General features: G+C 39.7%; 4 protein-coding genes across 8 annotated transcripts in view; 2 read left to right on the plus strand and 2 right to left on the minus strand.

Annotated features, from left to right (window-relative positions):
* The window catches only part of NUP133 (nucleoporin 133), a 38,064-nt gene extending 35,340 nt beyond the window's left edge, over nt 1–2,724 (minus strand). For 2 of the 3 annotated variants that reach the window (XM_049831347.1, XM_049831345.1), the window contains exon 1: nt 1,644–1,870. In XM_049831347.1, coding sequence (XP_049687304.1) covers nt 1,644–1,828 — 185 coding nt within the window. In that variant the 5' untranslated portion in view covers nt 1,829–1,870. Of the gene's footprint in view, nt 1–1,643; nt 1,871–2,007 lie in introns of those variants that run through there. The other variant, XM_049831348.1, reaches the window with a different exon arrangement.
* EGLN1 (egl-9 family hypoxia inducible factor 1) overlaps nt 1–13,589 on the plus strand; it is a 595,298-nt gene that overhangs the window by 411,928 nt on the left and 169,781 nt on the right. The window lies entirely within an intron of this gene.
* The window catches only part of RAB4A (RAB4A, member RAS oncogene family), a 471,873-nt gene that overhangs the window by 101,278 nt on the left and 357,006 nt on the right, over nt 1–13,589 (plus strand). The window lies entirely within an intron of this gene.
* Nucleotides 7,046–13,589, minus strand: part of ABCB10 (ATP binding cassette subfamily B member 10) — a 28,403-nt gene continuing 21,859 nt past the window's right edge. For all 3 annotated transcript variants that reach the window (XM_049831351.1, XM_049831352.1, XM_049831353.1), the window contains exons 8-13: nt 11,759–11,968; nt 11,390–11,469; nt 10,121–10,301; nt 9,835–9,878; nt 8,287–8,321; nt 7,046–7,675 (exon numbers count right to left, since the gene is read on the minus strand). In XM_049831351.1, coding sequence (XP_049687308.1) covers nt 7,384–7,675; nt 8,287–8,321; nt 9,835–9,878; nt 10,121–10,301; nt 11,390–11,469; nt 11,759–11,968 — 842 coding nt within the window. In that variant the 3' untranslated portion in view covers nt 7,046–7,383. The remainder of the gene's footprint in view (nt 7,676–8,286; nt 8,322–9,834; nt 9,879–10,120; nt 10,302–11,389; nt 11,470–11,758; nt 11,969–13,589) is intronic.

Consider the following 13,589-nt stretch of genomic DNA (forward strand, 5'->3'; position numbering starts at 1 on the left):
ACTAGCGTAGGAAAGTAAATGAGCAAAATGAATAAACACAGATTACTAACTCTCTTTTTTTTTTTTTTTCCTTTTCATACAGAAAAGTCATACCTAACAGTTCAATCAGAATTTTCTGAAGAAAAAAAAAGTCAGTGAATATAATCCAGACAATATTAAGTACTTAAATTTCAAAAAATCTTTCAAGAAGATCTCTTATCAAAGATTCCTAAAGAAATCAAGCTGGGAGATAGGAAGAAAAGTCTTACTGTAGACCTAAACCTGTATAAAAGAAAGCAATAAGCAAAAATAATACAGAGGAATGAAAGGCTAATTCATACACTGCAGGAAAGTTTCCATGCTACAAATCTGTACTGGTGTCTCAAATCTTCAGCACAGTCATAAAAGAAACCAACTACCAGAGTGACAGTGTCCTGACAGTACAATATTATCTAGGACAGTCAAACAGCAAACAGAATATCTGAGTTGCTAAATACAGAATAAAAGGCAAAACAGAAAACACGACAACTCCACATACAGCTTCTTGTGTACTAGGATGACCTAGTATGCACACATCTCAAAGGGATATTGTAGAAAAGCTACTGAAAAGAGATTTAAGGGTGACCAGAGATAAAGAGTATCTTACAATACATCCCAACAGAAAAACAAATGGTAACTCTGCATTTGCGAAACAGCAATTTTGTAACCTACAATGGCTTCAGCATGTAAAAATGAGGCAGGGTTTGCAAAGACAGACGCAAAATATTTTTTTAAACCTTCTTGTATAGATAGTGGAAAGCAAGAGCTTTCAGGCAGAGCCCTCTCATTAGGCTCATTTAGAAGTATGCCTTAATACACTTACTGAGGCACAGGACCGATATGATCTAATTGCTATTACACATGACCAAACGACACTTTTTTCCCCTCCTTTTACTCAGTAAGGTCAAATGATTTTATCTAACCAAAAGCCTCCATGTCTGCATCTGGATTTTGGTTGTGTTCCTAAGACTCAACGAAGAGATTCGGATGGGCAAGCACTTGGAACGCTTGTCTTTTTTCTTTCTTTTTTTTTTTTAATTATGATACTTTTTTTTTTTTTTGCCACTTTTTTAAATCACTAGCCTAACTTCCCATTAGCTCTCTCAACAATTGCTGCTACTTCAGCAAAGAAAGAGCAAGTCTCTTCAGATCCTCAGCATCAGCAATTCTGTGTGTGACAGACCCTCTCCCCAAGCAACAAACGAGCAACTCTCCCCTCAACGAGGCAGGCGACGGGAATGGCAGTCAGATCTCCCGCAGCAAGAGGTAACGCCGCTCGCTGCTGGCCGCTGTGGAAGGGGCGGCCGGAGAGAGCCCGGCGGAGGAGCTGAGGGGCCCGGGGGACACTCCCTCGCCCTCCCCTCAGCGGGCCGGGAGGGGGCTGACCCTACGGGCAGCGGTCCCCGCCAGGCCCCGGCTGCGGTGCCTGCCACCGAACCCCGGCAACGGAGGGCTCGGGGTTCATTCCAGAAGCGGGGACGGAAAGGGAGAAGGGAAATCCCTCGGGGTCCGAGCGGCGCGGCCTGAGGCGGGCGGGAGGGGCGGGGCCCGGGCCCGGGCCCAGGCGACGGCCCGGCGGGAAAAGGCGGCTCGCGCCCCCGGGCCCCTGCCCGGGCGGGACTCACCGGGCGGAGAGGGAGCCGCTCCTCCGCGCCACCGGGGAGAACAGCACCGGGGAGCCGGCTGCCGCCACGACGGCCAGGTTCTTCCTGCCGCCCGGGCGGGAGAGAGGGCTGGGGGCGGCGCTGCCGAGGTTCCTGCGGGCCGACCCGCCGGGAGTCCGCGGGGAGGCGGGAGCCGAAGGGAACATGGCTGGGGAGAGAAAGCGGTACCGACCCTGGGCTCCCGCCGGGCGCCGGCTGACTGCGTCACTCCGGGGCGGGGCGGGGCGCAGCCCCTGCCGGGGAGCGGCGGAGACCCCGCAGCCGCCCGGCCGCCTTCCCGCCTTTCCTTGGTTCAACCCAGCAGCGGGAAGCGTCCGGTTTTTACCTCAGGTGCAGCAGCGCTCCCGCCGCGCCGCAGAAGAGGGGTTTTTGCTCTCCGGAGCGGGGGAGCCGAAGGAGACTGCTTCGGGCCCGCTGGCACGTCGTGACCTGCGGAGGATGGCTGCTTTACCGTGCCCTCCCGCCCGGCCCAGGAGCCTGAGCGGCCGCTCTCCTCACTCTGAGGCTTAGGCTGCCAGCTGTGGCGGGTGGTCTGGCAAAAACAGAAGTCCGTCCCCTCGCTGGGATCTTTCTGAGGAAGGGTGTGTGCGCTCGGTCCTTCAGGACGGTGCTGGTGGGATTCACAAGGCTGGATTTGAGAACCATTTTTCGCTGACTTCGTGCAGTTCTGGTGCTGACTTGGGCGGAGAAAGGCAACAGCATATGCTCAAAAAACTGCCGTCAAAAGACCATTGCGAACTTCAGGAAGGACGCGTGTTCCAGTAATAGTTGCCTAATCTTTAAAATAGCCTGTGCTGTAACCTGTGCTCGTCCCCAAATTCCTAATAAAAACCAGACCAAAACAAAAAAAACCAAAGAAAACACAGTCCATGCAAATCTGGGTATGTTTCACATCTATGGTAAATGACAATCGTGCGCTACAACTACCTGATGGTATAGAATTAGATTTTAGTCTTAAAGGGGAGCTAAATGTTCCCATTGAAAGAAAATACTCAACTGCATTTGTTTGTATGAAAAAAAGAGTTTCCAGAAGGTACATATGTACCATCTCTCTGGGAAGAAGTTGAGTTATATGTACATTATCAGCGGAGTTAATTAGTTAAGATAAAATTAGCTAAAAATAGAATATTCAAAAACTGCCCATCATTTGCCAAAACCACATTCTTTCATTAAAAGAGTTATGACAGTTACGCTTTCTATGTGGATTGTGGTCCCACAGGACCGAACCTGAAATGCAGAGGAGAGAAACTTGAGATACTTCATCTGGCAGTACTGAAGTATGAGGCACCTGTCTGAACGTTTCAATGCTTTGACTTTCAACTTCATTTCATCTCCGTTTTGCTTTGATTTTATGGGAAAGGCCAGATACGAACGTTTAGTGGAACATCACTATACTATTACATTAATGTAGTATCCTTCTATACAGCCTTCTCTATTTTACTCCATGCAGTGATGCTAAATCATCACGTTACTGTTGTTTCATCAAGAAAAACAAACGATCCAAACCAGAAAATGCATGCACAAAACATACAAATGGGGAAAAAACTGAGTAAAATTCAAGTTGCTGTCCACATTGCCCAACATCCATGAACAGTGACATTCAAATTATTTTAAAAACTGAAAGCTCCCCTTCACATCTCGTTTCTAAAATTTTTAAGATGATGCAGTGTGAGGCACTAGTTTTTTTGCTGATTGGATCCTGCACACACTTTGTTACACTTCCTGAGGGAATTACTTGGCTTCCTTTTGCTGTCCCAGTCCTGTGTTAAGAGCTCCATCTTCAGGAGAGAGGATACAACTCAACCTTTACATCTCATTTTTGACGGAGAAAGCTGGCTTATGCTAACTATATCGGTTAAAGGCTTAACCAGTTCTTGAACTGGGACTCATGTGGTACTTGTTTTTCACAAGAAAAGGTGACTGTCCAGCAAGCAATTTCGACAATACTGACCTAGTGGCAACTTGAACTAAGAGAATGGAAATAGTGGACTTACATTAAAGCCACAACTTCAAAATATATGGAATTGATAATCTTTTTATACGTCTGGTTTTGATTTATTGATTGATGGATTGAAAAACAGTGCAGAATATCTTGCTTGGGTAGACTAGCTACAAATAGCTGCCTACTTATTTAGAAAGAAAATTAGTTTGAAAGGATAGCAGGGATCAAACCCCATCATCTGCAGAGCAAAACAAAATTGCCATGTATTGGTTAACTGCTTGTGCCTTATTGGGACTATGCAGATGTTTAAACAAAGATGCGTAAAAAGATCAGTAACATTTTCTTCTTCATAACATATGTAATGTCTTGCTCATCAGAATACAGAATTCCCTAAGAGGTCAGAGTATTAATCCATTGGATCACTGCATCATGAATTTAAGACCTCTTACGCAACTGGAAATACTTCTCCCCATTCAAGACAGCTGAAAATGTTGAGCTGTGGAAATGTGAAGACAGAATTAATTGGAGAGACCACAAAGGCAGGATGTTGTCTTCTATTACTCCCCTAACTGGAGTCCACTCCCTTTTCAAAGATTAAAGTATTGACAGAAAAGAGGCTCTCTGTATCAGAAGATCAAAGCAAAAAGTTGCATTAACTACTTGAAAGCTGAGCTGAAAGAACTTCAGCTCTTTCAGAGATGCCGACCATTCACTGCATTGATGATGCTGTGACCAATACTCTATTTAAGCATTAAAATAAATAGTTTAATAAGTAGTTTAAGTAATAAAGTTATTCAAGATACTTTATTTGTCTCAGGAAAACATTCATGCTGTCAAGAATCACAAAACTAATTAGGAACACAGTAAAGAGATTAAGCATACATTGAGAGCTGACCTGTCATTTGATCTCCAAATACTCAACCCTAACTAATACATTCAATTTAGCAAGGTAGTTTTGAAAGCCATTAGATACAGTATTTAAACCCCAGAAGTCATGACTGAGTAGCAGAAGTTAAGGAAGGAAATAGTTCTGGCCTCCAAGGCAAGAAAGGCAGTATTACTAAAAGATGTCAAAATGTTGCCCATAGGTATCAACTAAAATATGGCAACTAGTGATAGAAACTGAAAAATGTTTATATTACATATTTGATATACATGTGTGCATGTAAAGTTAATTACATTTATTTTTTAATGTCTGGGAAATCATCTTTACTACTTTTCTACACAGAGAAGATATGTTTAGGCCAAAGTTGAACACTAGTGTGTGTGGCATAAGAGAGACATGGTCTTACATAATGTGCTGCACCAGGGCTACACGGACACTTTGAAACCTCTAACAATTCTGAATAAGGTCTGGCCTTTCCTTCAGGAAATGTTGGATAAGTTTAATTTGATTTAAATTGTATTTACCTGCAATCAAAAGAATTTCCGAGTAACTTTTGGCCTCTGGAACACAGTAGGAGTAGCACAGCTGTGTTTTGAGCTGTTAATACCATCCTTCATGGAACTGAACCTCTTTGTACTGACAGTAGCTTAAACAAAACAAATAGCAAATATGCAGTATTACTAAAAACTGAAGAGAGCAATGATGGAAAATAGGAGTCAGTGACTCTGAGAAAGTTTGGTTTATACTTCTTTCTGATGCACAGTTAGATATTCTCATGTTAAGTCTTTTCTACGTTGCATAGCCCATTTTTGTCCTATGGACGCAAGGCTGCAGCATGAAATAGTGGTCCTTAGCAAAAGATGCCTATCAAGATTGTTAATGATACACCAACAGTTTCCACCTTAGATAGGAAGATCTTCAACTCTCGTAACAAAAAGAATGCAATAGTTTAATTTCTCTTTCTCACACCTTTTTTCTCACTGATCTACTAGGGCACCTACAGTTAAAAAATGCAACCATACCCAGTGTTGACTAGCACTGCTGTGGAAGTACGCAGCATGCCACATGCACACATCACGTACATCACAGGTGCGTAAACCACAAATCTGTAGTTGTCCAGCAAAGCTTTCTACTTGCAGATTACTAAGAAACTCTGTTTTCTCACCTCGTTCAGGTCTGTGGTTTGTTCTAAGGAGTATTTGGAGTAGTTCTAACCTGAATAAAGTCTGTTATCCAAAGTACCTGTTATGACAGACATTCACCTTTCAGTGGACTAGAGCTTTTCTGTAGTTTTTCACACTTTTCTGTAGACTGCAATCCTGCCAGAACAACTAATGAACAAAAGACATAAAACATTAATTCAGTTTGGCTGCAAGTAATTCCTGTAACCTGTGTAAACACATGAATAAAGGGGCTCATTGCATCTCACATAAGGAGCAATTACATGAGTAAAGATTAAAGTTCAAGCCCCTCTAAATACATTATAAAGAGAATAATTGGTAGTCAACACTGAAATTAAACACTGGGTCAGTGGTATTTTTGGCATATCTTTAGTACAATATCTGCTTCTAGTAAAACTATATCAGAAGATAAAATTACATCTGGATGTAATTTTCTTTTCATTCCCTAGCACAGGCATCTCTTTAGCATTTTCACTATGTTCCACAAAATGCCATTAATGGCACATTAGATAAACATTTTAAGCTTGCCCAGCACTAGGTATCTCACCTATTGCCAATAAAGTTTTCCAGCAATAAGTTTTCCTAGCATAGATGATTTTTAATGTGACCTGGAAAGTTTCTAGCTTTTTTAAATTACCTTGTGGGTTTTTGCATCTTCAGAAGTTTAGAGAGATTCTGTTGGAAAAGATTCTTTAATTAGAAACGTGAAGCCTACTCTTTACTGCCAAATGTATCCTTCTGCAGTTAATCAAATTCATGTACAGCTCTTATTTTACTAGTTGTCCTTGAGAAGGTAGTTTCCTGGTTGACCCTAACAAGGCAGTTAGGCCAAACTCGGGATTTCTGTGAATGAAATTTTAAGCAACAATAATAAACTTACATAGGCCTTAAAAAAGGATAAAAACTTACATATGTAAGAGCGCATTCTTTGAATGTCATCTTAGAAAGGAAGTGAACCTAAAGGACTGGGAAAATAGGGAAGGGAAGAAAATGCATGCAAATTTTAGATTTTCCTATGCTGACTTAGTGTACTAATACACTTCCTTTGTCCTTATGTAAAGTCAGTTAGGTTTTTTGTTTGGTTGGGGGTTTTTTGTTTTTTGTTTGTTTAAAGAACTTTCCTCCAGCTCATGCTTCCATACTTGCTAAAATGTGTTCTCATATGTAATTCTCTACAGTAACTGTAGATGGTGATCATAATCAGCTTTCACATTTCAGAACAAATGGTAACTGAAAGGACAGTGCAGTGGAAGTCAGAACTTTCAGAGTACGTTAGTGTCACGCATTTTTGAATTCCAGCATTTTAAGACTACTGACAAGCAAAAGTTCCTTGAAAAGGGAAGAGACAATGATATGAAAATGATAAGATTGTCATTTAATTACCCTTAAAATACTGAACTTACTTGAGAATGCAGCACACCATTGTACAGTGCATTTCAGCAAACCAGATTCTAAATGGTCTCAATTAACATAACACAAAGGAGAAAAATCTATACACTGAAATTATCTCAATGTGATAGACATTTTAAAAAGTTGCAATAATTATTAAAAAGCTTTCAATAAAAAGTTTAAACACATTTAAGTTTCAAAAGAATATTTTGTACATTTTGGAAAAATATAACATTTACTTTACATAACTGAAACATAAGTTATATTCTTTGTCGTTTGTAAGCTTCTGTTATTCATACATTCTCATACATTTTCTTTTAATACATGCTTTTCTCTGGATTGTAAATCTAATGCAAAAGTATCATTATTCTGAAGAAAAGCTTGTTTCTGCATTAGTTTCCTGAAAAGTCCATTTGGATTTGCAAGTAGTTCCTCATGTTTTCCACATTCAAGAATTTTACCCTGGCCAAGGACTGCAACAAAATCAGCATTCTGAATAGTAGACAGACGATGAGCAATAATTAGGACTGTCCTCCCTTCCATCAGCCGGTCCAGAGCTTCTTGCACTAGATATTCATTTTCAGCATCCAAAGCACTAGTAAGAAATGGGAAGCAGGGAGGGGAGAGAGGGGATATTTGTTATTTTAAGACAGGTTAGTTTTGTAAGCATTAGGCTTATTTTGCTAAAACTGCAAACCCTTGCTATCGTTGGTGAATATGAACCAATGGAACTGCAGGAAAGTTTCAAGAATATGCTTAGTGCACACATCCAAGTTATAGGCATTGCATATTCTCATATGCAAAAGCGTGCATGGAGAAATAACACTAAATTAATTCTGTGAAAAAAAATTAAGTTATACTGCAGTATAATCATCTCTTTTACACTAAGATCTTCATTTAACTAAAGATAAAAAAAGCTTTAAGTAGCTGTTTCAAAATCAATTTACATATAACAAATTTAACTCCATGAAAAATTACAACACAGTGTACCAGCTATCCTTTCCACTTTGCATAAACAGCTTTTATCACAGGTCTCCTAACCAATTCACGCTTTCTAGAAAGCACATTCTTTTTGTGGGTAGAGAAGAATAAGGGGCTAGATAATTTTTGCAAGGGCATGCAGAGAAAGAAAGAAGAGAGAACACCTCCCAAATCAGCATTTTACAAATACATGATTTCTAAGTTTCTACTTCTTTTCTTTCTTACCTCGTTGCTTCATCTAACAGAAGAATTTTAGGATTCTGAAGAAGAAAGTAAAATTGGTTATAATAAAAATTAAACAAGATCTGAATATTTATATCAATAGAGAACTGGATTCATACAGCTTAAAATCCCAAGTAAGTGTACTTCATCAAAAGAACTGAGTGTCTTTCAAAGCATTACTTTTAAGAAGTCTAAATGCTAAGAGGACAAAACAGAAACAACACTCTTCCACCTTCACATTTTCCAGACTAAAGTAACAGAACACTATTACCTGATAACTATTTGGAAGATACAAACTAAAGGTGGGAGATGGTTTTTAATGCATACTTGGCAGCACTGTGGTCAAAAGTTCAATTTCCTATTTACTGCTCTTATGTGGATCTTTCACAGAGGCTCAGCTACCTTCCACTTGCAGTCTGCTATATATAACTCTCTAGTAACAAAAAATAACAAAAACCTACCAAAAAACAGTATTTCACTGACAGATGAAATACGTAATACTTAAGAACTAGCATTTAAGAAGTCTTCCCAATTAAATAAAAAAAAAAAAGAAATAGCTAGTGCTCAAATCCCTAACATGCTGCTTCTGAACTACAGTACATAACCCAAACTTCCTTGATAAAGTTGAGAGTAAAAGCTTTAGACTTTATCTGGAAGAGAAGGGACTCCATTGAACCCCAATCACATATATATCAACTACTCATTTTTTAAATTCCCACCCACCCCACACACACCCCCCAATAAAGTCTCTACTCCCATGAACTGTACTTGACATGAAATGCAATCAGCTTTTCAGCATTTGTGGGAAAAGAGAACTGGTATAATGAAAAATTCCCAGGAATCTAGCAGAACTGGGCATGCTAGGATGCTATAGAGACCCGTGTGGCTTAAGATGAATTTAAGTTGGGTTCAGCTAGGGTCAAAACTTCTAGCTGAGCATCAGCACCAAACCTCCTCCCTGTGAGGCCCTGAACTAAGCTCCCTGTCCTTCTGATTCTCAGAAGCCTCCTCAAATTTGTGAAACACAGAGCCCACCCTGAAGCTAGACCCACACCAACCCTTGAAGAAAAAAATGACACAACGTTGTGCCTGAAATAGTATCTTGTCCCAAATCCAGAGCAGCTCCCCTCAAAGCCAAGACAGGGCATCTATAGTGCTAGTAAGCTGCAACCCAGAAAAATCAACCCATGAATGATAGAGGTCTGAACACAGAGACAGAGCTGTCATATATGAGTTTACTAGCACCACATTCTTAAAGTTTTCCTTCATCCCAGACCTGATCTTATGAAAGTGGGCCATTATACAATGATTTACCATCAGTCTTGGCAAGAATTATGAAAAAAACATGACTGAAAGATAGGAAGAAGTACTTACATAAGTAAATTGTCTTTAGTTAAACCACTCAGCCCTTTCAACTTCCTCATTAACATAAAAGATATAATTTTCTTCTTAAAAATCTTTTTCTACCTCTCCCATTGAAAGACCTCCTCCTTTTTAACCCTTCCCACCTCCCCACAAAGTAGTTATATAGCTATTTGGGTACTGGCTTACCTTGAGCAGAGCTCGAGCAATTGCAATTCGTTGCTTCTGTCCACCTGGGGGAAAAAACTCAGTAAACTGAAGTAGGAAAACATATGTAAAGTAATTTTACCTGATGCCTGGACTGAGCAGAATTACGCACATGTACTTTAGGGGGTGGGATGGAGATGAAGGAGGGATTTTTTTAATACTTATGGCAGACTATGACTTGGAGAAAAAACTAGTAACAAAAAGTAATAGAATTTTTACTTCACTCTATAGCATCCAGACTTTTAAAATAAGCAATATAAAGATGTACCTGAAAGCAAAATGCCTTTTTCTCCAACTAGAGTGTCAAACCCTTTTGGAAAATCTCTGATAAAACTAGCAGCATTAGCTATTTCAGCAACTTTCTGAATCTCCTCTGCAGTCACAGTAGAAGGATCCTCTGCACCATACGCAATATTTTCAGCAATAGAACAGGAGAACAGAATTGGTTCCTAATAAATTCAAAAACATAACTAATATGGTAGAGATCTGTAATCACATGCATGTATTGTCTATATCTCAAATAACATAAATCCCACTTACAAGACCCAGCATTAATTTCTTTTATATCCATACAAAAGAATATGCAAGCTAGAGTTAATTGAATTAGAAACAAAAAACAAAGAAGAGGACTGGCGGAGAGGACAAGTGATGTACAATGGGAGAATGTCTGAAACAAGCTAAGTCTGCTCTGTTTATAAAATAGAGACATGCTATAGTATGAATACCAGTATGAATCTCCTACTGGTAACTCAAGGGGAATACATATATTCAAAAAGAAAAACACTAATGTGTCCACAGGAAAATAATTTTTGCACAAAAGCTTTTGGTGGCATTATTACATAAAGTAGATGTTTTGAAATGCAACATGTGCTCAGTTATCCTCATGCTTTTAACCAGAACATCAACCTAACAGTTAATTGCACTGTGAAGCACCTGGGGAGAAGAGGGAAGGAACATACATATTCTAATTGTCAAATAGTTTATTTTTAAGAGACCATTGAATATCTCTCTGTATTTGCAGAGTTTGGGGGTTGCTAGGGAGAGGGCACTACAAGATTAAGTGCCAACAGTGCTGTATTTTCATGCTTTCCTAATGGAATTGTGTTTGCCTGGAAACAACACAGAGCACAGGTGGTCAGTTTTCAAATGATTGTGTAAAATATGATTGTGTAACTGCCATTAGCACAAAACATGATTAAATGTTAAGCCTTGTGTTACTTTCTTCAACAAATCATAGCAAACATCAAGATGGTCATACCTACACAATTTGCAACAATGTATTTTCCAGTCTCCACATGCACACTTTTCTTCTAAGCTAACACTTTGAATCTCTATAATTACGTAAAAACAGACTACAGAATAATGGGACTAGCTCTGAATACTTATTTTTAGAACAAAGCATGCACAACAGCAGTTATGGTGACATGGAGGGATTTCACTGAGAAGCAAGATTATATAGTTTTAAAAAGAAGTGAGGCACAGCTAGTTGATCACACAAAATTATTTCATTCACTTAGAACTTTTTTTTTGTCCTTACCTGACTCACTGTTCCAATCTTTGTCCTGAACCACAGTGGATTTAACTGACGGATATCAAAGCCATCAACGGTGATAGTACCTTAAATTAAGAAACAGTAAAGTCAAATGTGTTTGACAAGTACTGAAAAGAGGCAGAAAGAACAGTTGAGGATAACGACTCCTGAGGAATCACATACTGGTGGATCAGAAATGCAAAGCTATACAGGCACCACCATAAGGTAAGAAACCATACACCCCAGCAGGAAGCACAGTTCATCAGTGGAACAGTCACATCAAGACGTCAAGCACAGGAAGCCTGACTGTTTGTAAGGTGTATCTGAGATGCAAAGCACCAGTTGTCACGAATGAGAGCAACACACAAAACATACCTGAGATAGGATCATACAGCCTCAGCAGAAGGGATACGATAGTTGATTTCCCTGTACCACTTGGGCCAACCAGAGCCATAACAGAGCCAGCCGGAATGGAAAGGCTAAAATCTTTGAAAATGGATGTTTCTGGGCGTGTTGGATACGCAAACTCGACGTCCTTGAATTCCAAAGCACCTTTGAACGTGTCTTTGCCTAGTGTGATTCCCTCTATATGAGAAAATAAAATACAAAAATGTGAACAGAAACAAAAATCAGCTCAGCCCTCCTAGAACTTGCTTTACAGAAACCCAATAGAAATATCTATCTCCATGTTAAATCCAGGGATAGCTGCAGGCCACAATTCAGGACCACAGGGGTTATATTTCAGCCGTAACTTAATCAGTGTGGTACACCACTGGTTCCTGAATGTAATTTCAGGTTGCTCACCAGCAGTGAAGCTGTAGGCTACCTACAGCAAGAGGGAGAATTTGCATCTTGACAATACCTAACAATGAACAATGTTCACTTCTAGTAGAATTATCTGAATTTTTAAGCATATTATGAACAATTTAAGTTTTGTCAATTAGAAGCAATGAAATGAAATGGCATTGTTGAAGGCCAAAGTCCTGTTGCCATAGAACACATGCAAAAAGATAAACATTGCAAATCATTTACTGCCCTTTCATCAAGCCACAAGTCACCTGAAACACCCTCCTCTGGATAAGAGCAGTTCCCTCTCCACCACCTGTTAACTGGGTAGCTTTTAAGCTGTCACTGGAATAAAGTTGCTGCTAGCTTTGTTGCATTAATGGCCATTTTTTAGGGTGTTTTTTTAAAGTGGAAAGTATATTTAATAAATTCAGGACTACATTATATTCAAAGACCAATCAGAGGCATAGCTCTTAGGCAACAGTTCACTGAAACTAAAATTTCAGTTTGTGAAATACCATAACAAACCATCGCGAATGAACAACTGCCAAAGTTAAATAAAACCAGCTTCTTTCTGGAGCACAGCACTGGATTTAAACAATTATCTTAAAAGAATATCAGTACTAGAAAAAGCTTATAAATAGGTAAGACAAAGAAACACAATTTCTTCAAGCCTTGTTAAATCCCAGCAACACATATCCATACCAAGCAAACTACATGGACAGTGGTGCTGCATTCCCAAATGATAGAGTCTCACTGAAAAAGTTCCTACTAGTTTTGTGAAAACTGGCAGCACCAGAGCAATAACCGAGCAGTGTTTGTTCATGCTGAAGACATGCAACTCAAACCCCTTAATTCTGTTCAGATGCAGCACATAGGTAACCCCCAACTAGCCACAGCATATGGTAGCACATGCCCGTGTTTGGTTAAACAGTAACTGTGGATAGGAAACACAGATACCCATCAGCTGCAATCAAGATTTCACTACTCCTGCAGTTCCTAGACCAAATAATTTATTTTGCTTTTCTTTTTCCCAGATTCCCTCCTCTTCTCCAGTCTTTCAGTTTAATGGTAGTAGCACAGCAATTGCAAAGGCAAGAGCATACGATTTCAGACTCCTTCCTTGACTTTAGTCCATGGACATACACATTGTAACTTCTTTGTTATGTAAAAGCACAATGGCCTGTAAACTGCCCTTTGGGAAAAGAAACGTATTTGCTAAAGTCTGTGCTAGCAGCATAACCTTTACTATTACCAAAGTAACAAGTAATCGCTTGTCTTTATTCTCAGTTCCAGTTATTGCACAGTCTATTCTGTGCCCTGAAACACCGAAATCTACTGCAATACAGGAAGTCTGGTACCACAAGTCCTTCCTCTATGTATTACTGTAAAAATATCCAAAAGCTATATTCAGGATTGT

The sequence above is a fragment of the Accipiter gentilis genome, chromosome 28 (genome assembly GCF_929443795.1).
Source record: "Accipiter gentilis chromosome 28, bAccGen1.1, whole genome shotgun sequence".
Taxonomy (NCBI): Eukaryota; Metazoa; Chordata; class Aves; order Accipitriformes; family Accipitridae; genus Astur; species Astur gentilis.